Source organism: Carcharhinus amblyrhynchos, chromosome 1, assembly GCF_965287045.1.
Source record: "Carcharhinus amblyrhynchos chromosome 1, sCarAmb.v2.hapA, whole genome shotgun sequence".
Taxonomy (NCBI): Eukaryota; Metazoa; Chordata; class Chondrichthyes; order Carcharhiniformes; family Carcharhinidae; genus Carcharhinus; species Carcharhinus amblyrhynchos.
This window is the reverse complement of record NC_137324.1, coordinates 169,809,563-169,834,331: the sequence shown is the minus strand read 5'-3', so window position 1 is coordinate 169,834,331 and position 24,769 is coordinate 169,809,563. Positions and strand designations below refer to the sequence as shown.

At 43.4% G+C, this 24,769-nt stretch overlaps 1 protein-coding gene across 6 annotated transcripts; it reads right to left on the bottom strand.

Annotated features, from left to right (window-relative positions):
* Positions 1-2,694: 2,694 nt before the first annotated feature.
* Positions 2,695-11,986, bottom strand: LOC145347599 (S-phase kinase-associated protein 1-like). Of its 6 annotated transcripts, none has more exons than XM_080195204.1 (6): positions 11,900-11,986; positions 9,244-9,343; positions 7,744-7,817; positions 6,119-6,262; positions 4,806-4,946; positions 2,695-3,391 (listed from the first exon to the last, which is right to left on the bottom strand). In XM_080195204.1, exons 2-6 carry the CDS (start codon positions 9,338-9,340, stop codon positions 3,356-3,358), a joined length of 492 nt encoding a protein of 163 aa, XP_080051330.1. In that variant the 5' UTR covers positions 9,341-9,343; positions 11,900-11,986; the 3' UTR covers positions 2,695-3,355. The 6 variants fall into 6 exon arrangements, with proteins under 6 accessions (XP_080051330.1, XP_080051350.1, XP_080051368.1 ...); XM_080195224.1 differs by lacking the exon at positions 11,900-11,986 and adding an exon at positions 11,453-11,474; XM_080195242.1 differs by lacking the exon at positions 11,900-11,986 and adding an exon at positions 11,447-11,469.
* Positions 11,987-24,769: the final 12,783 nt, after the last annotated feature.

Genomic DNA, 24,769 nt, shown 5'->3' with positions numbered 1-24,769 from the left:
TCACACTAACTATAAACCTACTTGTAACACTAATAAACTTTAAACCTTATTTATCTGCTAACTTCACTAAACATGTCCTGATCCAGACAGCAGTCCTGTGTTCGCCGCTTGCGCAAGTTTGCACCCAACCTAAAACCAGATAAATCAACTCATCCATTATTATGATCCCACATTTCCCCTCTTCTAAACACATCCTCCTGGTTGGATTTTCTACCATGAACATCAAATGTATTAACTGGAATGGAGTAGTGTTAAACCCTAATAGTGCGCTCTGTTACCTTAATCAGAAAGGTAGTAAATTTAAAATGTGCTCAGCTAAGGCATGTCATATTGTCATAATGGAGAACTACCTACTTAAAACCTGGAAAGCTAAGTACTTGTTCATCGACAAATGTTTAATATACCAACCCCAAAGGTTTTAATGCTCCAGTTATTACTGTATATTTATAACCTTTTCATAATCATTGTAGCACATTCTGCTCTGGAACTGCTATCTGTAGCTGCCTTGTAAATTGCAAGTCTTACTTTTTCATAATACATACTTAGTAGGGCGTTAATGTTCAGATCAAATGACTTTTAATAGTGCTTCCACTTTTCCTTACATATGGGCAAGCCTTTTCATTTACTGTCACTCTCACTGATGGTTTAAGAATTCCTTAACAAGTTACCTCATAGGGGATATTCATTACCTTTACTCCTTCAGCTGGGAAGTCTTGTAACAGTGAACTTCTGGGCCAGGAGTTGCAGATTCAATTCCCACTTCAGGGTGGCCACAGCATTATTTGTAACTTGGCCAAACAGATTGATTAGCAACCTGCCAATCCTTTCAGTACGGCTGACACCAGGTTACACTGCAGAAGGCAACAGTAAGCCAAGGATTTTGACAGAGCATAACCATGGACCAACCCAAAGGAAGCTCAGTTCAACATCTGAAGGGGGAGGATTACTTAAGCTGCTTCTCAGCAGCTCACATATACAGCATGGTTAACAAATGACCCACATTCTAAATTTTTCCAAAGAAACACCCATGATGTCAGGCTAAATCATAGATACCTAATGCAGGAGGCCATTCAGCCCATCATTGGGTCTACACCAACCACTAATCTACCAAGGAACTATCCCCATAACCTCATCATTTAGCCTAGCTAGACCCCCTGACACTAAGGGACAATTTAGCATGGTCAATCCATCTAACCCACACATCTTTGGACTGTGGGAGGAAACCCACACAGATATGGGAAGAATGTGTAAATGCCATCCAGTGACCCAAGCTGGGAATTGAACCTGAGTTCCTGGCACTAGGGCAGCAGTGCTAACCACTGTGCAAGCCACAGATTTAAAGCTTGGACAAAGAGAGATTGAAGAAGTCTTAAAAGAGGAAAATGAGTTGTAGGGAACGAGAACTTTTCTCTGGAGATCATTCAGTTCAGGCATGTTGGGAAAATGCACTCTTGAAAATTAATATTTATTGTAACTATATTATTTGTGGTTTTCTGATCTGATGGAGAAATGTTTGGTTCCAGCTAATGCTTTAGCAATGAGGTAACAAAATTTTTATGCATTGACCTGCTTCCAAAACACCAAAAATGGAGATGGCAGCATCATGTTAATGTCACTGCACTGATAATCCAAGGGCTAATGCTCCAGCAACATGGATAAAATCCCATCATGGCAGCTAGTGAATTTAAATTCAATTAACAAATCTAGAATTATAAAACTAGTCTCAGACATCCACTGTGACAACTACTGCTGTAAAAATCCATCCGAGTCACAGGTGTCCTTTAAGATCAGCACACCAGGTCCAGCCTGCTTGTGATTCCTGACAAACACAGGCAACTCAACTGCCCTCTGGAACATCCTCACCAGCTAATCAGTGCAAGGCCAAGAATACAAGTGTAGGGATGTACTTCTGAGGCTAAGTAAGGCTCTGGTCTCACTCCCAGGAGTACTGTGAGCAGTTTTGGGCCCTGCATCTAAGGAAGTATATGTGCTTCGAAGGGTCCAGAGGAGGTTCACAAGAATGATCCCTGGAATGAGAAATGGTTGAGGACTCTGGCTCTGTACTTGGATTTTAGGAGGAAACTTACAGGATACAAGGCCTGGATAGAGTGTACATGGGAAGAGGATGTTTTCACTAGTAGGAAAAACAAGAACCAGACGGCACACAACCTCAGGCTAAAGGGACAATCCTTTAAAAAGGGACAAGGAAGAATTTCTTCAACCAGAGTGGTGAATTTGTGAAACCCTGCTGCAGAAGGCAGGAGGAGGCCAGGTCATTGAGTATCTAAGACAGAGATAGATGGGTTTTATTAATAAGGGGATCAGGTGTTGTGGGGAAAAGACAGGAGAATGGGGGATGAGAAAAATAATCAGCCATGATTGAATGATAGAGCAGACTCAATGGGCTGAATGGCCTAATCCTGCTCTTATGTCTTATGGTCTTGCCAGTAGTGCCCACTGCCCAAGAACGAACAAGGGGAAAAATGCGAGCAATTTTTACAAGTACACTACCCATAAAATAACTACCCAGTTCCACATCACCACAAGTTTGACACCTTGATACTCAACAGAAATTCAAGTTAATACCAGAAGTCAGTACTGAGTTTGGATCCAGGATCTTTTCCAGCTTCAGCAGCAAATAGTCATCATGATTGGCATTCCCCTCCCAAAACAACACACACCTCCCACCATCAATGCTTTCAGCAGAGGTCTTTATTTAAACCAGTACTAACCTCATACTGTCTTCATCTGATTGTAGGACATTTTACTACCAGCATCAGCTGTGTACAGTAAATATTAAGTTGGATAAGAATGGAAACAATTCATTGTTGATGTAGCAGGAATGTATCTTGAAACATCACCGACTGTTCACCAATCAGGGGTATTTTGCATTCTGTTGGGTTTTTATTATAATCAGTTTCCACAGTCCCAAGTAAAAATCTATATACCAGTAGCAATGATGCTATGTTTTCAATTAGGGATGAACTGTGGACCAAACAGTAATTGTTTTTTTAAACCCAACAGAAGACCACAATAAAAAAAGTAAATTTTAATTACAAAGATACTTAAAAAATCAAATCATAATTGCTGCCATACTGCTGTTCTTTATACAACTTTCATTCTAACGAGCAATGAAAAAATTCAGACATGGTGAAGTAATAAATATGCTGGACACTGTTCAACTCACTAGAGGGAATAGGTTTCAGGAAGCAGGCATTAAGCTCAAAATTAACACTATTACAAATGTTTACGCATGGTTATCTTGACACTATATTTCAAAGTATCACAGGCTATTAGTGATTAATAAATTGTGCAAGCAAGAGATTTTTCATTCAGCTGCACGTTTCCTGCTGGATCACTTTTCTTCACACCATTGATTCTCCTTCCGTACCTGAGGGAGAAAGTACACACAATTAAACATTTTAAAAAAGACATCCTGTTTCTGACCCTTGCTACTTCACCTCCGCCCTCCTCAGAGCTCCAGTCCACTTCAGCTGCAAAGTGGTTGCAAAGCAGCAGTATATGTTCAGAAAGCAAGCTTGCATGTCTTAGGGGCAAGGCTACTTGTGTGTATATTCCTTGGTGCAGAGTCCAACCTGACTCCTGCTATGATCCAAATGTGTGTCAGGCCAGTTAGAGGATATACAGTACTTAGATTGGCCAGATAATTATTTCTTCAAATTAAGATTGTCACAGAAAATAAAAAAAGCAATGTTGGTTCTGCAAAGGACATTAAATAGTATTCACATAATAAAGCACACTTTCAGAGCACAAAACTATTCAGTTAGACAGTGACAAATGGTGATGTAGTGGTAGTGTCACTGGACTAATATTTCAGACACCCAGCCTAATGCTCTGAGAACACGGATTCAGGTTCCACTAAAGCAGCAGGTGGAATTGAAATTTAATAATTCTGGAGGTGAAAGCCATAATGGTAATTGTAGAACAATCCCCAATTGTGAAAACCTACCTACCCTAGAATCGTAGAATTCCTACAGTACAGGAGGCCAGTTGACCCATTGAGTCTGCCCCGATCACAATCCCACCCAGGCCCCATTCCTGCAACCCCACACTGCTAATCCCCCAACACTAGGAGGAGTTTAGCACGGCCAATCAACTTAACCTCGCACATCCTTGAGAAGGAAATCTGCCGTCCTTATCTGGTCTATATGAGAGTCCAAACTGACAGCAATGTGGCTGACTCAACCACCGTCAAATGGCCTAGCAAGCTACTCAGTTCATGGGCAATTAGGGACAGGAAATAAAGGCTGATGCAGCAACACCTACATCTCAAGAAAGATTTAAAATGCTCCATGGAATCAGATTTTGCTTGGGTGGGTGGGTGGGTGGGTGGGTGGGTTGGTTGGTTGGGGAGAAAATCAGTAAAAAGTGTGGCATGAACTTTATGCAGAGCTGCCTGTACACTGCTCTCAAAATGTCAACTCTATTGCATAAATGGAAACGTATCCAGTACCCTATATACTCCCCAGCCTACACTGGTGTCCATCATACAAGTTGTCATACTTGTGCCATGGACTCCTTACCATGGAGTATTAGCTTAAGTGTGAACAAAGGCATCTTGCATCCTAGTCTAAGCTGGACTCAACATTTAAACTAATACACAAGTCACCAATATTTTTGTTTGGCTTCATGTTCCTTAGAAAAAAGAAAAAAATTTGCCCCTTTCTCCTCCTCCAGAGACACCAGCTTAAACACACTATCATTCCAAACAAGACAACTCAAGCAGAGAAATAAGCTCTTTTAGGGTTTCTTGTAAATGTTTTTACAAAGCCAGCCAGCAGTACCTGTGCTTCCTCTTCCTCAGTAAAATCATTCTTGATGTTGAACGTTTTGCGAATTTCTTCAGGGGTTTTTCCTTTAATCATGTTCGCCACTGTTTTGCAAGTTACATCTAGAAGGCCCTTGATATCAAGGTAGTTTGCAGCCTATTTCCAAAGAGAAATCCCATTAAAGCCAAACGACTGATAAACAACAAAGAATCCACACTCATCGAGATGTACTCTTCTGCTTTAACATACTGAGGTAGGGCTGCCTGGGTGCAAATTGGAGCAGGCTCAGTGCTCCAAGAAGCTCACATATTGACACATCAAATGATAACTATTAGACAGCAAATTGTTCTCAATCCACCATATTTCAGTAGCTAAATGCAACCTTCAATACATTTGATACCATGCACTTGGAATGTTGTTTCCAGTACCCTCAACTTAAAGTAATTCACTCCAGTTACACAAGTTTTTTTTGAAGCCTCACACCACAGTACTGTGGTTACAAAACACTGCACTATCAAAAACAATAAATCAATGGCCTATGTGCTGGCCTTACCTTACTGCTGCAGATAGCGCACTTAACTCCAAATTCAAAATTACTGTTCAAAGCTAAATTCATGGGCCCAAAGCAACCCAAACCACTTTTTTAAACTTAAATACTGTACTTGTAATTACTTCTTGAAGGTGATGCCCAATTACAGCTCAAAATGGCAGGTGACGATTAACATGAAGTTTTACACATCAGAAACAGACCATTTGGCCCAACAGAACCATGTTTGCAATATTTCGATCGCGCTGCTTCCTTCTTACCTCACCTGCACCTTATAACTGATGCTTCATCTATCCAGCCTCCCTCACAATTGCAAGTGAAACACCCCATGTGATTGCAAGTTGCATACCCTCAAAATAAAACTTGCATACGTGAAGCACCTTAATTACACTGCAGGATAGAGTTTCATACGCAAACGCACGGCCAAAGAAACTCAAAGAACAAAGAAAATTACAGCACAGGGGCAGGCCTTTTAAGCCCTCAGCCATGCTGCGCATCTGAACTAAAACACCCTACCTTTTGGGGACCATATCTTCTATTCCCATCCTACTCATGTATTTATCAAGATGCCCCTTAAAACTCACCATCGTATCTGCTTCCACTACCTCCCCTGGCAGCAAGTTCCAGGCACCCACCATTCTCTAAAAAAACTTGCCTCATACATCTTCTTTAAACCTTGCCACCCCTTGCACCTTAAACCTATGCCCCTAGTAATTGACTCAATCATATATGCGACATGAAACAAAACCAACATTTAAGCTGTTGGATGGACAATACTGACCAGAATTAATTCAAAGAGAGTACCCTGGTCGACTTTCAGAAACTCTTGATCCCACACAGGTATGTCGTCAGTTCGCTTTTCTTTGTTTTCATCATCCTCTGGTGGAGGAGGATCATCTCGGTGATGTGTGCACCACTGGATCACCTAGCCAAAAAAACACAACCTTCAAGCTCACGTGCACATAATAGTGCCTGTGCCAAACCCATTAGAATTTAAACACATTTACTCAACAAACTGGCAAAGCAGAAATTCACCCCCCCCAACCAAATCTAGACTGAATTTAGTCTCTACATCAGCAAGGACAAGGATTGTTCAAACCCACTATACATTCATATATCCTAATAAAATGGGGGTTAGCAGTACAGGGGCAGCACAGTGCTTAGCATGGATGAGTGGGGTGTGGAGGGATATGGTCCAGGTGCAGGTTAGTGGGCCTAGGCAGAAAAGTGGTTTGGCACAGCCAAGGGCCAAAAGGCCCGCTTCTGTGCTGTGATGTTTTAAGGTTCTACGCTAGACTACAGTGTCAGGGACCCGGTTCGATTCTCGGCTTGGGTCACTGTCTGTGTGGAATTTGCAAATTCCCCAGAATGTCCTATTGAAACCCAACTTTCAGCTTTAACACCTGCACAGGTAAAAGTAACCGGCCTGCCTTTATCACTGTCCATTGAGTTTGCACATTCACCCTGTGGGTTTCCTCCCACAGTCTGAAAGATGTGATGGTTAGGTGCATTAACCCAAACAGGCACCAGAGTGTGTGGGCTAGGGGAATTTCACAGTAACTTCATTGTAGTGTTAATGCAAGCCTTACTTGTGACTAATAAATAAACTTTTAAGATGCAATAACTGCTTATATGGGGGTCATCACAACCCACTTTACAGCAAGTAATATTGCTATTGAAATATCACGGCTGCAATGCAAAGATGACAACCAATTTACACACAGCAATCTCTCACACAGCTATCAGATAATGATCTGAGCATCCATTTTAATCCAAGGTAAATGTTGGCCAGGACACCCAGGGGGAATCAGCTCTTCTTTGAAAAGTACCCACAGGATTTTATTTGTGATGATTTGTAGGGCAGGCAGGTGCTTAGCTTATTGATCATATCAAAGTGGGCACCTTTGTCACTGCAGTACTCCCTCAGTATGGCAAGCAAAATGTCAGCTTTGATTATGTGGCCAAATCGCTGGATTGGGACCAGAATCTCCAACTACCTGATTCTGAGGCAAGAGAGCTAACAATTCCACCAGAAGCAACAAACATGCATTGAACGTAGAGGGGGGAACCTGACCAAGGTCTACAAAATTATGAAGATAGATAGGAAGGAATGTTGCCTCAGTGGAGGGATCAATAACAAAGGGAGCACAGATTTAAGGTAAAGGGACAGTGGATTTTGAGTGATAACATTTTCACCCAGGTAGTGGTGGGAATCTGAAACTCACTACCCGAAAGACTGGTAGAGGCAGGAACCCTCGCTATTTAAAAAGCACTTAGATGAAACACTATGTGTACAAGGCCACGAATCAAGTGTTGGAAAATGGGATTAGGATAAATAGATGATTGGTGGCCAGTACAGACACGATGAACCAAAGGACAGTTTGTGTTAAGATTTTGCCATCTTACCTTTTTCAGAATTGCAGCATTCACATTTGGGAGGGGTACTGGATCATCATCGCCTTCATCATCCATACCTAGATCTGTGCATTTTAAAGAATGGAAGATATGACAAACTCAGTCATTACCCTTGTTGCAAATAAATGGGAGTCACTGGCTGAGCCAATTGACTAAACAATTTCACCACAATATGCTTTCACCAAGTTAGATGTGTCACCAATTCTCTTCCCATTGGGATGACTGCTTCTGTGTGTAAAATACCTTGCTACCTAGACACAAGCACCACAGTATACACAAGGAAAACACGTCTATCCACTTGCAGGAAAACCACACTCCTCAAAACACACAATAGAACCAATATTAATTCACAATAATGCCAACATGTGTAATTACAATCTTCCAGAGGGACTATCATCTCAGAAAAAAGACAGTGCTTGAAGCTCAATGACAATTTTCATAACCTGACTTTTGTATCACTTTTGGATCTAAAAAACTTGCTGCAGGATTAGTCAGGTTGTTGCCAGCTTATTTACTGCACTGTCACATTACTAGGACTGGATCTCTGCCATATCTATCAATAGTATCCTGCAATGGCACTGCAGCTAGTTAATCCTCTGTTACATTCAGCATTGTGTCAGCACCAGCAGGGAGCACTTTGTCGGCTCAAAGCACACAAAGTATCACAGAAACGCAAGCAATTGGCAAAATTAAGAGTAAACAAAAATACATCAAAACCTCAACTACTGCTGGTACTTTTGCATGTACAAAGTTTAAAACTTTAGTAAAATAGTTACTACATTTATACAGATTAGGAAAAATGTGCATTCACAATCTTTACTGGTACATGGCTGAGGGGAATAGAACATAAGAACATAAGAACATAAGAAATAGGAGCAGGAGTAGGCCATCTAGCCCTTCGAGCCTGCCCCGCCATTCAACAAGATCATGGCTGATCTGTCGTGGCTCAGTTCCACTTTCCCGCCCTCTCCCCATAACCCTCAATCCCTTCTCTTATCAAAAACAACGAACACAGCAGCCAGAGAGAAAATATTTGCAGAGAGATTTGGTGATGGTAACTTCAAGTGGAGAGGGTAACAATTAACTTACACCAGGGCATAATACTGGCAGTGGAGGAAGGAACAGCTGCTGACTCCACACTTCCAAGTCTATGTTAAGAAGTCTGGCAGTGGAGGGTCTATTAGAGCACTTCTTACACTGCAACATTAAGTTATTCCCCTTCCCAGTCTTGAATGATTCAATGACAATGAGGGCATAAGCTAGTCACATATATACTGATCACAATCAGATGAATGATAATCAATCCTTCACCTAGAAAATGAGTGACACACCATACAAGCCATCACACAGGTTTTCCTGAACATGCAGGGGTTTTCACCCTAATGCCAATATTATTAGCGGCAAGACAGTACAAGCCTAGCACTTAACCAAGCCAGTCAGCAGGACAGTTTGTAAAAAATTACTGCTATCTCAGTTCTTCAGTCAATATACCTTCCAACATGGTTTTGATGGTGATGGATTGCTTTGCTATTTCAACATCAACCTCAAAGATCTCTCCATCCGAGCTTTGTAGTTTAATTGCAGGCATTTTCTAGAAGGGGAAACAAAATATTGTAAATACCTGAGTCTGCACTTTCTGCAATATTATAGAACTCATCTTCCCACATCACCCATCCCCATCCATGCAATCCAATTAGTTCAAAGCTCCTACCCAAGTAACATCCAATAGTATTTTCTTTAAACCTCAAGGTCTTCTATCTCCCCTTTAACTCTCAGACTCAAATAATCATTTGGTCAGGCTGTCAGGAACTCCACCCCAGCATTGCTTTCGGTGCTCAACTCTCTTTATATTTCCCTGAAACTCTCCAAATCCCATATCATTTCTCATTAGACTCTATGACAAATATTTGCACCAAAAGTCAATTGATGAAAGCAAACAACTGCAGATACTAGAATTGGAATAAAAACAAAAAAATGCTGGAAAATCACAGGTATGACAGCATCTGTAGAGAAAGAATACAGCTAATGTCTGGATAACCCTTTAACAGAGTTCAATGGAACTGAAAATAGGATGACAATTACATTGTTAGGAAGGGGTGGGTGTGAACTTGACAAAGATGTCAGACAAAAAGACAAAGGGAATAAAGAACAAAGAAAATTACAGCACTGGAACAGACCCTTCAGCCCTCCAAGCCTGCACCAACCATGCTGCCCGACTGAACAAAAACTCTCCATTCTTCCAGGGACCATATCCCTCTATTCCTATCCTATAGATCTATTTGTCCAGACGCCTCTTAAATGTGAATGGTGATTGTGGTTAAAAAGGGTGCTGATAGCGACTATTAAGATATCTGTATCTATGCGTGTGGGAGCAAGCAAAACTACAGACAGAAATCCTCAAGAAAGCTGCACAATCTTAGCCTTTTCCCAAGTACACCACCATTTCTTAAATTGGCTCTATTGTCAAATTTGTCACATGTATTGGCATACAGTGAAGACTGTACACTGTGGCACACTGTACAAGGTGAGGTGGATTGGCCATAGTATCAGGACAATCAAGGGTGGGATTGTTGTTGATGCAGGCTCAGTGGGCCAAATGGCCTCCTTCTGCACTGTAGGGATTCTAGGACACAAAGCATACTGCTCATTGAGTACATATGGTGGCACAGTAGTTAACCCCTGGACCCAAAGCACCAAGGACACAGGTTCAATTCCCAGATTAAACAAAAGCTAATCTTTGCCTCCACTTCTGTGGCTGGCGTCTCCAAGACCCAACAAATTAACAGCACAGTGCTTGGCACTGCTGCCTCACAATGCCAGGGTCCCAGGTTCAATTCCTGGCTTGGATCACTGTGTGTGGAGTTTGCCTATTTCCCCATGTCTGCAGGTGCTCCAGTTTCCTCCCAGTTCGAAAGACATGTTGGTTCAGTACATTGGTTCTCCCTCAGTTGTACCCAAGTGCCAGCATGTAGCAACTAGGGATTTTTTTTAAAAAAAAAATCACATTATTAATGTAAGCCTACTTGTGTCAAATAAACTTTAAAGAAAAAAAATCAATTTAAAAAAACTTAGAAGGAAAGGAGAGGGTGCAGAACAGTTTTGCAGTTCCAGATAGGGGGTGGGGACAACTCTGCAGTTGAATTCACTGGAGGGAGGAAGAGCAGACAGAAAAATCAAAAGTGGAGGAAAGGATCTCCTTCCATTTTCAGACAGTGCATGCAGCAGCTTCCAGCTGAGTGCAGAGACTGCCCATCCGATGGGCAAAAAAATAGGGTGGGGGGGAGAGATGGGGAGCAATCGTCAACTCTAAAGGTAATCATCGGGGGGGGGGGGGGGGGGGAAAGAGAGAGAGAGAGAGAGAGAGAAACGACAGCAAAACATAGCGAGTCTAATAAACCCATGGTGAACCGTACTAGATCCCCCTCGCGGTTGGGTTAGCAGCCGGGTAGGGGGCCAACTCGCACCTTAGGGCGGCAGGCGCTCAGGCCGCTCGCTCTCCCCAGGGACAGGTGGGCAAACAGCACGCGCGGGGCGCCCAGGTGAAGCGTCTGGAACGCGGCGCAGGACGTTCCCAAGGCTACCGGCGCCATGGCGACCCCCCCATTGTGACGTACCTCGGCCCACACCCACCCACCCTGCAGTCGCAATACCAACAGCAACAACAAAACAACTCCTCCCGGTAGCTCCGACTCACACTGACCCGGCGCGGTCCGCACCCGCCGCTATTTATAGATCCTTCTGACGTCACCGCAACTGACCTCACAGGCCCTGCCGCGCAACGCCAGGACCCCGCTCCCCTCCCCCTCCCCCTCCCCCCCCCCCCCGGGGGAAGCATTGCCTTCCGCTCAGCTGCCTGACTCGGAGTGTTAAATTAAATCGATGTTAACAGGAGTGGGGGGCGGGGTGGGGATAATTTACTCCATTTTTCCCGCACAATTGCAAACATAAATAAAAAACGAGGAGGACACTTCTTTCTCTGGCTAAAGCCAATTGAAGTTGCAGATCAGGGAATTTAAATGGACCACTATGACGGTGGGGTCCATCCAACCTGCGCAAGCCGATTTATTTTGTTTACCCCGCTCATTCTAAAGGTCAAAATGAAACACCGGCCGCGGGCGCTTTCGCTGCCGGATTGCCGCCAACTTACCGGTCAGACGTCTGGCCGGTTTTCCGGAGGCGGCGCTGTCTCTATGTCGCAGCGGAGGGAGTGACGTCAGCACGCTATGCACGTTGGGTATTGTAGTGCCGGCGGCCAAGCGCGGACTACAACTCCCATGGTGCACCTCGCTTGGGCTGGAAGGTTGACACCTGCGCAGGTGCTTGCTGAGCTGATGAGTGTCTCCAACCTGTGTACCATGGACCAGGTCTCCACAGCAGCTAGACAAGAATCTCCCTCAAGAAAGAAAAAAAATTTTGCAATGCTTAGACAGTGCCCATTTGGATGGCATTTAATTTTACACTTTGAGTTATTATTGTCACATGTATTGGGATTCAGTGAAAAGCATTGCTTCTTGTGCACTATACAGACAAAACTTATCATTTGTAACGTACATAGTAGATCAGAAAGGAGAGGGGGTGGCATTGTGGTTAGTGTTGCTGCTTCACAGTGCCAGGTACCCTGGGTTCAATTCCTGGCTTGGGATCACTGTCAGTTTAAGTTTATTTATTATTGTTACAAGTAGGCTTACATTAACACCACAATTAAGTTACTGTGAAAACCCCCTAGTTGTCACACTCCAGTGCCCCCTTTTACTTTGTCCTGATTTAACTTGAGTTTGTTTATTTGGTTTGACCTTAAAAGAGGCCAAACTCTAGTGCCTGTTCAGAAGTTGATCTTTCTCTATGCCCTAACTATGATTGTAACACTACATTCTGCACACTCTTTCTTTCTCTATGAACAGTACGTTTTGTCTGTTTAGCACGCAAGGAACAATAATTTTCACTGTATACTAATACATGTGACAATAATAAATCAAATCAAAATACACTGAGGGAGAGTTGAGTATGGCGAGTGCACCTAACCAGCCCGTCTTTCAGACTGTGGGATGAAACCCACACAGGCACAGGGAGAACGTGCAGACTCTGCACAGACAATGATTCAAGCCATAAATCAAATCCAGGTCCCTGACATTGTGAGGCAGCACTGCTAACCACTGTGCCCCAATGCCGCCCCGTGTCTCCAGCCTTGTACTGCAGAAAATTTCTTCACAATAGTTGGACAAGAATTATTATATCGCCTTCAAGACAGGGAAAGGACAAAACATACCGTTCATAGAGAACACTGGGAGAAGGAAAGAAGAGAGTGCAGAATATAGTCTTACAGCCACAGCTAGGATGTACAGAAAAATAATATATGGTAGGTCCATTCAAAAGCCAATGGCACAGGGAAGAAGCCATTCTTGAGTCAGTTGGTATGTGTTCTCAGACTTTTGCATCATTTTCCTGATGGAAGAAGGTGGAAGAGATTCTGTCCAGGGCGTATAGGGTCCTTGATTATGTTGGCTGCTTTTCCAAGGCAGGAGAAAATGTAGACAGAATCAATGGATGGGAGGCTGGTTTGCATGATGGACTGGGCTACATTCACAACCTTTTGTAGTTTCTAGCAGTCTTGGTCAGAGTAAGTTTGATCACTTTGGTTGAGGCAAATAACTTCATCATATAAAAACAGAAAATTTGTAAATGCTCAGCCAGGCTTGGCAGCATCTGTAGAGAAAAAGTTCTTTTTTAATACAATGTCATTCATAGCTTCGGGATGTTCCAAAGTACATCACAGCCAATGAATGACTTTAGAGAGCAATCGATATTGTAAAGCGGGCAACTCAATTTGTCATGTGCTAGCTACCCTAGACAGCCATGAACTAAATGACTAGATGTCCTGTTTTTGTGTATGTAAGTTTAATTATTAGTGTCACAAGTCAGCTTACGTTAACACTGCAATGAAATTACTGTGAAATTCCCCTAGTTGCCACAGTGCAGTGCCTGTTCGGGTCAATGCACCTAACCAGCACGCCTTTCACAATGTGGGAGGAAACCAGAGCACACAGAGAAAACCCACGCAGACACAGGGAGAATGTGCAAACTCCACTCAAATAGTGACCCAAGCCAGGAATGGAATCCAGGTCCCTGGCACTGTGAAGCAGCAGTGCTAACCACAGTATCACTGTGCCCCCATCTGTTAATCAAGGGATAAATATTGGCTAGGACACCAGAGACAACTTCTACAAAATAGCAACATGGGGTTAGACAGATTTTTAGTCAGTGAGGGAAGCAAAGATTATGGGGATAAGGTGGAAAAGTGGAATTGAGGATTATCATATCAAATCAGTCACAATCTCATTGAATGGTGGAGCAGACTCAATGGACCAAATAGCCTACTCCTGCTCCTACGTCTTTTGAAGTTATGGGGCCTACTGCATTCACCTGAGAGAGCAAACTGGGCTTCTGCATAACGTTTCATTGGAAAGACAATGCTTCTTCAGTGCAAGGCTCCGTCAGTCATATATAAGGGTGTCAGCCAAGGATTATACACTGAGGTTTCTTGAGTGGCAGTTATTTTAACAATCTTGCAAAACAGAGACACATTACGACATCGATTGCCCTCCAAAGATCATTCATCAGCTGTGAAACACTTTGGAACATCCCAAAGCATGAACAACATTGTATTAAAAAAGGACTCTTTCTCCATAGATGCTGCCCCAGATGACCCATCTACTTGTTGGCTCAATCCACCAAATAAAATTTCAATTTAAGTTTCATTGAGCCGGCCAGGCAAGTGGAAGACTACAGAAGTGGAAGAGGATGGAACAATTGATCGTTGTGTTGGCTTGAGCAGAGATTCAGAAAACCACTGTCCAGTTTAGCTATTGATTTTCTGCCAAGGCTGACATTAGTTGCCACTTTGGGAGGGATCGCTTTATTAATATACTGCAAGCTTCTCATCTACATAGGAAAATCAACAAATAATAGAGATGACAATTGATTCTATTGAGCATGAAAACAGTAATGAAAATATTTTTCATAGCTATAGGCTTTGATTTACCCAGCTCTGGAGGCTCTGTGGCCCAGATGGTATGGCTCCTACTTTTGAGTCAGAAGACGCCAGATTCAATTGTGAGACCTGAAAGATGTTCACAAGACAGCCAATAAGGTTGTTAATCAGCCTGTGAATCCTTCCAACACTCCACACAATACACCAAGGGGAGCATGTAAAGGTACAAATAAACAACTCCCTGACTTACAATTCAGGAAGAACAGACATTCCTCAGGACGTCGTAAAGAATGTCACAGTTCATGAATTTGTTTTGAACTGTTGCCCCAGTAGACAAACAGAAGGACCAATTGTGCAAAAAAAAATCTGGAATTAAAAGCCTAATAATTGTTGTAGAAATGCATCATTTCATTAATGTTCTTTAGGGAAGGAGATCTGCTGTCCTTACCTGGTCTGGCCTACATGTGGCTCCAAACCCGCAGCAATGTGGTTGACTTTTAAAATACCCTTAGAGATGGATAATAAGTGTTGGCCCAGTCAGCGACACCTACATCCCATGAACAAATGGAAAAGAGGAAGATGCAAAGAACAGCAATGAGGTAAGTGACCAGTTTATTTGTCTGATGAAGTTGGTTGGTAGCTAAGTACTTCATCAGGGTGGATAGCAACTCCTTGGTGTCCCGGGATGCGTAAGTTAGAGGGATTAGCGGGGTAAATATGTGGGGTTACTGGGATAGGACCTGGGTGGGATTGTAGTCAGTGGAGACTCGAAGGGCCGAATGGCCTCCTTCTAGACTCAAGGGATTCTATGATTGCAAACACTCAAGTCTCCTTCAGTACTGCACTAAGGTATTAACCTAGATTGTGGGCTCAAATCCTGGTTTTCAGGTTGGCACCTTCTGCCTTGGAGACGAAAGTAACATCAGACAAGACAGCAAAAGTAATTTTATTTTTATTTAAATGTGGTATTTAAAAAGAGCGTGAAATGCAATACAGCGTGAAGATCTTCCTCATGCTGCCCATTGAAGAGGTTCATGATACAGATACCACCAGATGGCACACTTTAACCAAAGTGTTGACAATACAATATTAAGGATGAAAAGAAAGAATTGCATTTATACAGTACTTTCCACAGCCAGTAGGCATCTCAAAGCACGTTACGGCAAACAAAATACAATCAGAATGTCAGAAATAGGGTGGCACGGTGGCACAGTGGTTAGCACTGCTGCCTCACAGCACCAGGGACCCAGGTTCGATTCCTGGCTTGGGTGGCTGTCTGTGTGGAGTTTGTGCATTCTCCCTATGTCTGCATGGGCTTCCTCCAAAGATGTGTGGGTTAGGTTGATTGGCCATGGTAAATTGCACCTTAGTGTCATGGGGGCTAGCAGGGTAAATATGTGGGGTTACAGGGATAGGGGCTGGGTAGGGTTGTAGATGGTGCGGTCTTGATGCGCCAAATGGCGTCCTTCTGCACTGTATGATTCCATTTCATGAAACACAGCACCCATATTGCGCACAGCAGCGAATTTCCAGAGGCAGCAAACATGATGATGCTGACAAGCTTTTTGTGGTGTTGATTAAGGAATAAATATTGATCACGATACTGGGGATAAGTCCCCCTTTATATCCATCCTAACAAATAGATAGGGGCCTTGGTTTAACGTCTCATCTAAAAGCTGACACCTCTGACAGTGCAGCACCCCCTCGGTTCTGCACGTAGGGATATCAGCTGTTGTACTCAACACTGGAGTGGAACTCGAACCCAACTCCTTGAGACTCAGAAGTGAGAATGCCATTGATTTGACACGGGCTTGACACAGTTTCTGAACAGGGGTCAAAATTATATTCTATTGTTTCAACCCAGAGAACAAGACCATCTCCATTTCACCGATTGTCAAAGGCCAGTCACGGAAATACTTCGATGAGGCAACAAAGAGGTCACTGAAAGGACCAGAAAGATGTTTCGGATAAAACTATGGAAATTTAATATGGACATACGCATGACATTACAAGAATGGAAGCCCCGTCGAGACCCATTCATTCCTTCAGTTGTCCCACTAGATTCTTGCTATAGGTCTAACAATTTGATTTGATTTGATTTATTATTGTCACATATATTAGCATTCAGTGAAAAGTATTGTTTCTTACGCGTTGTACAGACAAAGCATACCGTTCATAGAGAAGAAAATGAGAGAGTGCAGAACATAGACTTACAGACATTGCTAAGGTATAGAGAAAGATCAACTTAATGTAACAGATTGAATTAAAGGATGGTTAGAAAGTTTAAAAGAGTTAGAATGAATTTTTAGAAGCATAGAACGAGAGTGAACGATAGAATTAGAAAGTATGCTGGGCACAGCTTGCAAAAAGTTGCCTCGCTCCAGCGCCATCGTGGAAAAAAGGAATGGAAGATTGCCAACATCCAAATACTCAGGTAACAATCCTGTAATCTCTTACAGGGCCAGTGATGTTGGGTGCAAGGTTAGGGCCAAAGATATCCCATTCCTCCAGGCTAATAGAGTCCTGACCTCACAGGCCTCCAGAAGGGGAGATATGGTCCTACTGGGGCAAGGGTTGAGGCCGGGAAGAGCAGCCTGGGCACCCAAATGTGGGTGAATATCCATTCTGTCAGGTCAGGTGTTGTTTGTACCAAGCTCTTTGCAAAAAGGGGACAAAGAAGGCAGGAGTGACAGAGTATAGTCTTCATGTTCCGCAGCAATTGGTAAGGGAGTGTCCAAGATGACCAAAGTGCTGTGGGTGAACACTGGCTGCGTACAAATGAGGTTCTCACTTCCTAACCCCAAGGTCAGTGCGGGAAGACACATTCCTGATATGTCTCCTGAGATCGAGGCGCATGGAGAGCTCTTAATGAATAAGTGATAGAGTAAGGTGGAGGCCAAGAGATATTGGGGAGAGATAGTGAGCTCTGTTGAACTTGTTCATTCTCTGCACAGCAATTGTGTATGAATCTAATGGTGCCAAATTACACTACCAGATCAGTGCAATGTATTTCCAATTGCGGAGCCTCCAGTAGAGATTTTTAAGATGCCGAAAGGGTTTGATAAAGTAGGTGTAATAAAAATGTTCTCACCTCTGTGGGAATCCCACAATCCAAAGATGTGTGAATTAGGGGGATTGGCCATGCTAAATTGACCCTAGTGTCAGGGAGATTCGCAGGGTTAATATTGTGGTTACAGGAATAGGGCCTGGTAGGGATTGTATTCGATACAGATTTGATGGGCCGAATGGCCTCCTTCTGCACTGTAGGCTTTCTATGGTTCTAAGATCCAAAACTAGAGGTCAGAATAGGATAACCAGTAATAAACCCAATAGGGAATTAAGGAGAAACTTGTTTACCCAGAGAGTTTAGACAATATGGAACTTGCCACCACAGAAGACAGCTGAGGTGATAGTACGAAGGCATCTAAGGAGAAGCTAGACAACTACATGAGGGAGGAAGGTTCAGAGGGATACGCTGGTAGCGTGAGATGAAATAAGGTGGGAGGAAGCTCACGTGGAGCATAACTGTCGGGTTGAACCAGATGGGCCAAGTAGACTGTTTCTGTGGTGTATCTGCAGGGTTTATTCTTCCTGACGTTGAGGAGATTTTGGAGATGGGTTGTTGGGAAGAAATATCGAAAACGCCTTCAGCGTGGCAGCACATTGGCACAGTGGTTAGCACTACAGCCTCACAGCACTAGGCACCTGGGTTCAATTCCTGGCATGGGTCATTGTCTGTGCAGAGTTTGCACATTCCGCGTAGCTTTCGTCCAGATGCTCTGGTTTCCTCCCACACTCCAAAGGTGTGTGCGTTAGGTGGATCGGCCATGCTAAATTGCCCCTTTGTGTCAGGAGGACTAGCTAGGGTAAATGGTTAGGGGGATGTGTTCTCGTTGGGATTGCAGCCAGGGCAGACTTGATGGGTGCAATCTGCAGGGTGGGTTGCCACTCAGAGGACCAGTCTATACTCTTACTGGAGGCTTCCTCTGAGGTGCCAAGTGTTTGAGTGTGGCTGTGCATAATCGGCCACATTTGAAGTGACTCTACACTTCCAAATGGGGAGTCAACACATCTGAGTTTGCTGCTGGGGCGGAAAGCCTTTCCCTCACGCTGACCCAGATCATTTTCAATATTTAAAATGTAGACTTTCCCTTCACAATCAAGCAGCATATCTGTGGTATTGAAATATAATCAATGGTTAGTGGATTGGAGGAGTGATTTTTGATTTGATTTATTATGTATTGGTATACAGTGATGTATTGTTTCTTGGGGGCCATGATTTGAAATCGAATTTCTATCATTCACTTCAGGGGCGGCACGGTGGCACAGTGGTTAGCGCTGCTGCCTCACAGCACCAGGGACCTGGGTTCAATTCTGGCGTCGGGTCATTGTCCGTGTGGATTCTCCCCATATCTGTATGGCTCTCCTCCAGGTGCTCCGGTTTTCTCCCACACTTGAAAGATGTGCAGGTTGGGTGATTGGCCATGTTAAATTGACCCTAGTGTTAGGGAGGGGTTAGCCGGTAAATATATGGGGTTGTGAGGATAGGGCTTTGGTGGGATTGTGGTCGGTCCAGACTTGATGGGCCGAATGGCTTTCTTCTGCACTGTAGGGATTCTATGATTCTGTACTCACGATGCAGTCTCCTCTGCATTGGGAAACCCAAGTGCAGGTTAGCTGACTGCTTTGTGGAACACCTCTGTTCAGTTTGCAACCATGGACCTCTATCTTGCAGTTGCCCATCACTTTGCTCCACCCCCTCACTAACTTCTCTGTCCTCACCCTCCAGCACTGTTCCATTGAGACGCCATGAGAGCTAAAGGAACAGCATCTCATTTTTCAATTAGGCATTTTACAGTCTTCCAAACTCAACATTAGGTTCAGCAGCGGAGGCAATGGCCTAGTGGTATTATCACTAGACTATTAATCCAGAAACTCAGCTAATGTTCTGGGGACCTGGGTTCGAATCCCACCGTGGCAGATGGTGGAACTTGAATTTAACAAAAAAAAAACCTGGATTAAGAATCTACTGATGACCATGAAACCGTTGTTGAAAAAATCCATCTGGTTCACCAGCGTCCTTTAGGGTACAAAATCAATGTGGTTGACTCTCAACTGTCCTTTGAGGGTAATTAAGAATGGGCAATAAATGCTGGCCAACCAGCCAGTGACACCCATGTCTGACAAACGAAAAAAAATTAATTCCACATCAGAACCACTTTCCTATTTTGTTTTATTTTTTCAACTCTTAACTCTGAGGGCAGCAAGGTGCCACAGTGGTTTGCACTGATACCTCACAGCTCCAGGGATCCAGGTTCAATTCCCAGCTTAGGTCATTGGCTGTGTGGAGTTTGCACGTTCTCTCCATGTCTGCTTGGCTTTCCTCTGGGTGCTCCAGTTTCCTCTCACATTCCAAAGATGTGTGGGTTAGGTCGAAAGACTGTGATTAGTGTCCCGGGATGCATAGGTCAGAAGGATTAGTGAGATAAATATGTGGGGTTACGGGGAAATGGTCTGAGTGGGATTGCTGTCATTGCAGACTCAATGGGCCAAATGATCTCTTTCTGCACTGCATGGATTCTATATTCTAACTGTTGAAAATGAGGGCCGGAATTTTACTACCCCACCTGCCACGGAGCAGGTGAGGGACAGAGCATGGGAAGTTCCATTGACCTCGGGTGGGATTTTACAGTTTCCGGATGAACAAGCGCCTAAAATCCTGCCTAATATCTGCTTTTGCCATTTACGCCTCCACTCAACCCATTTTTTGCTCCATTCCTGGCCCCATTACCAATTCCTTTAGCTTTGCATTATCCTCCCTTTTGTTATTTAATCTCCTTATCGTACCTCCAGTTTGCTACTTAATATATTTCATCATATTGCCGCTTAATATCAAGTCTTAATTCTTAGCTTATACATTTTCTGCTAATCAGTGCAATTCAAAATCCTAGAAAGGTTGGAATTATGTCTTATTATCAATAGGAGATAATCACCAAGAAATCATCTGTATGCAAATATTACATTCCAAACAAATTTTGCAATGAAGCCACTTCAAATTTTTAAATAGAAAAAATACTATTTATAAATTCCAAGCCTAAAGAGGATAATCAAATTAAATATTAGAATCAAATGATCTTGAAGGTATTTCTTGAAAGGATATATAGTCAATGGTAGCCCTGAAATATATATTTAACAAGGGAACAGTTGCAGAACAACCAGAAGAGAACGGGATAAGTGGAACTAATTGTTTAACGTTTATTTGATTTTATTTGTGTCACAAGTAGGCTTACATTAACACTGCAATGAAGTTATTATGAAAATCCCCTTGTCGTCACACTCCAGCGCCGGTTCGGGTACACCAAGGGAGAATTTAGCATGGCCAATGCATCTAACCAGCACGTCTTTCGGACAGTGAGAGGAAACCGGAGCACCCAGAGGAAACCCACGCAGACACGGGGAGAACATGCATACTCTGCACAGAGAGTGACTCAAGCCGGGAATCGAACACAGGTTCCTGGTGCTTTGAGGCAGCAGTGCTAACCACTGTGCCACCATCCCACCCATTATTGGATAATTGCATAGATAAATCTTTTCAAAGGTACAGTGGTCGGGATCACATTTTTTTACTCTGATTCACATCGATGTGAGAAATAACTTTTTCATGCAGCAAATGATTACTGTTGAATTGCACTATCTGAGTGCCTGGTGGAGACAATCAAAACACACTCACGAGGGAATCTTTTAAATATTATAACCATTGCCCTGATTCTCCCAAGGGTCAGTTGGACAACCTCTAACCTGCCACGAAAAGATAAGTGTATTGGCAATGAATTGGGATATAATGATGAGAAATTGAATTGGCTTATTTGTCTATATAATCTGTCCCCCAATCCTCTTTTGCCAATGTAGGGGGTGGCTTCTAACCTCCCTCCACCTCTATTACATTTACAATAAATAATGTTCTGTACAATAGAATGCCCAAAGCAGTGCCAAGAGCACTTATTTTTCCTTTATTCCTTGATAGGCTGTGGGGCATCACCAGTGAGGCCAACGTTTGTGGCCCAACCCTAATTGACTTCAAACTGAGTGGCTTGCTAGGCCATATCAGAAGGCCATGATGTGGAGATGCCTGCATTGGACTGGGGTGGGCACAGTAAGAAGTCTCACAGGTTAAAGTCCAACAGGTTTATTTGTTATCGTGAGCTTTCGGAGCGTTGCTCCTTTAGTCCTTCACTCCTTGACTCACCTGATGAAGGAACAGTGCCCCGAAAGTTCGTGATTCAAATAAACCAGTTGGACTTTAACCTGGTGTTGTGAGACTTCTCACTATGTCAGCAGGCAGCTGAGAGTCAACCACATTGCTGTAGCTTTGGAGTCACATGTAGGCCAGACTGAGTAAGGAGGACAGATTTCCTTCTTTGAAGGACATTAGTGAACCAGATAAATTTTTACAACGATTGATGATTGTTGTCATGGCGTTACTGAGACTCCCTTAATTAGAAGTGTGAAAGTTGGCCAAACGTGAAAAATTGGCAGGAGATTTGTTTAAACAGGAGTTAAATTAGAACAAATAGCTGGTAGGCATCAGGGTTCATATTTGTAAATATTATAAGATTTGGATGGATTAGAGCTGGAAAGGATCAGTTGGTGGGATGCCTCTTTGGAGAAGGGGGATTATAAAATTGGCTCTTCCACCAACCAGTCTCATTGCCCCATACTTTGAATTTCCCAGGAATCCACCTCACAGGCCCAGCCTTTCCCTGCCTCTGCACTTACTTACAACCCATGACATCTCCAATTTTTTCCGATTCTGATGAAATGCCAACTTTCCATCTCCCTTCACAGCAAGAAGTCTCACAACACCAGGTTGAAGTCCAATATGTTTATCTGGATCCACAAGCTTTCGGAGCACTGCTCCTTCATCAGGTGAGTCAGTGGGACCTCTTGCCGTGCCCACCCCAGTCCAATGCCGGCATCTCCACCTCATGCCTCTCTCCACAGCCTGATGTGCCAAATATTTCCGGCATTTTCTCTTCTCGTTTGAAGTAAAAACATGACTTCTTGCCTCCAGCTCTACCCTCCCACCATTCGTCGCCCATCCTAATTGTGAACTATCTTTCCCTGGCAGTGGAACAGCAATACCAACCATTTCCCAATTGGCAATCTTCAACAGGACAGCTCTCCGCAGTGTCCTGGAGATTAATTACAAATTCCTGGAAACTCTAGGCCAATTGTCGAAGGCGTTGGCAACTCAAAGTGTAATGGGTTCCAAAGTAGCAACACACAGTTAATGTTAGAGCTGGAGCCAGTGTTAGCTTGGCCTAAAACCCCAGGTCCATTTGCTGTCAAAGTACTTGCGAGCACAAGCTTGTTTGTACTAGAACACATAAGCGGATTTCTCACTTCTTGTTCAAAGGCAGGTTCCCTTTCTGAAATCATTCTAAAAGTCAAATTAAAGTTTACAAGCCTTGCTTAACTGGTTTCGCTGTAAGCTGTCCAGTGTAAATGTATTTTTGGCACTTTTCTATCCTAAGGGTCAGGTGATTGATTTGGAAAGGATGGGGTAGAGGGGTGGTCGGAGCCTGTAATTCAAGCTGGGAGGGCTGGCTCACAGCAAGGTGGGTGGGTCCTGCAGCGATTTATTTAGAGTATAAAAACAATGTGCTGAAATTAAAAGGAGGTCCAAGAATATGAAAATGAAATGGGGAAGGAGTGGCACTGACTGCTCACACAAGCCAAACTGTTACAGGAGAAAAGACTTGGAGAGGAAAAGGACCGAGAGTCGCTGTTTCCCCCCACCCAGTGCCTGTTCCATGAGTTGGCATGTTGGCTACAGCCATCAAACTGTGGGGTGCACAACATCGTCATGAGTGGGCACAGCATCTGCGAAAGATTGGATTTCTGACTGTTTTAAAACCACAGCTGAAGTAGGTCATGGAGCGTCCTGGAATTTTAAAGCCGTACTATTGTAAGCATTTGCTTTGCTGTCTCATGAGCAGTGCAGTGTGATTTATTTGCACTAACTTCTTATGCAAAGGGTATAAATCACTGGTGATTTTGTCTTCTTTGTCCCCCTTTTTAAAATGTATTTTTCTGCTTTCTTTTAAAGCTCTCCTCTCTCCCTCCTTTCCCCCCTCCCGGCCTTCTTCCCTCAGGGTCTTTGCCAAGAGATAACAAGAGAGAGAGAGAGCATGCAGCCTACTGCTTCTAAGGGTCACCAACTCAAAGATCAGTCCTGCATCACCTATACACAGTGGGGGCATGCCAGGTGGGAATCATTGACTGTACTGCCCACTGGAGTCAGTGCCACCCACTGAGATATCACTCCCGTTGGCCCTTTCGTTCAAAAATCAGTGACCGCCTGAGGCGAACACGACCCTGGGAGACATCTCCTGAAGACATTCAGCCTACGTTGCTCCATCATATTATAAGGCAAGGGAAAGCTCCAGGTCCTAACTGGAGGGGCAGAGTGGCCTCTGTCGTAGTGATGTGCCTCAAATCACGCGTGAATTGAATCCAGTGACCCGGCTGAATAAGCTCCAATAGAGCCGCAGTTACACGTAATAGCTACATGGCTTTCCTCTAAAACAAACCAGAATGCTTTCACAATTTATTGAGCTTTTACTAGGTGGAACAACAACATAAGGAATAATGGATATTTGGGAATGTTGCCAACTGGTAATTTAATCAAAAAATGAAAGTGGTGTTAGAAGCTTCTAGAAGGATTGCAGAACTTTGATTAATTTGATGAAATCCCTCCAGGGTATCTGCTTGTTTTTAATATCTTCTCATACTAAGTTTAAGTTTTATTCGTATTCAAAATGCTGACCCTAACTGATGCCTCTCACAGTTTCGAAATGTTCATGCCGATTGGGTAACGACAGTGATTTAGGTCCACATTTTAAGTGAATCTTGTAATGTCTGTGAAATGCAGTAAACAGCATGGACCATATCGTTTGTTGAAATTCCAGCTACTCAACTGAGGATTTAATCACAGATTTCAGAAAAGAATTGGATAATTATCTTAAC

Bases quoted from the DNA above. Each gene is read 5' to 3' on its own strand.
- LOC145347599 (XM_080195195.1), bottom strand. From the start codon at position 11,342: ATGGCGCCGGTAGCCTTGGGAACGTCCTGCGCCGCGTTCCAGACGCTT. The intron at 9,344-11,216 runs GTGCGAGTTGGC...TTCCCCTTCTAG, and splicing joins TGAGCGCCTGCCGCCCTAAG to AAAATGCCTGCAATTAAACT. The intron at 7,818-9,243 runs GTATATTGACTG...TAAAATGCACAG, and splicing joins CATCAAAACCATGTTGGAAG to ATCTAGGTATGGATGATGAA.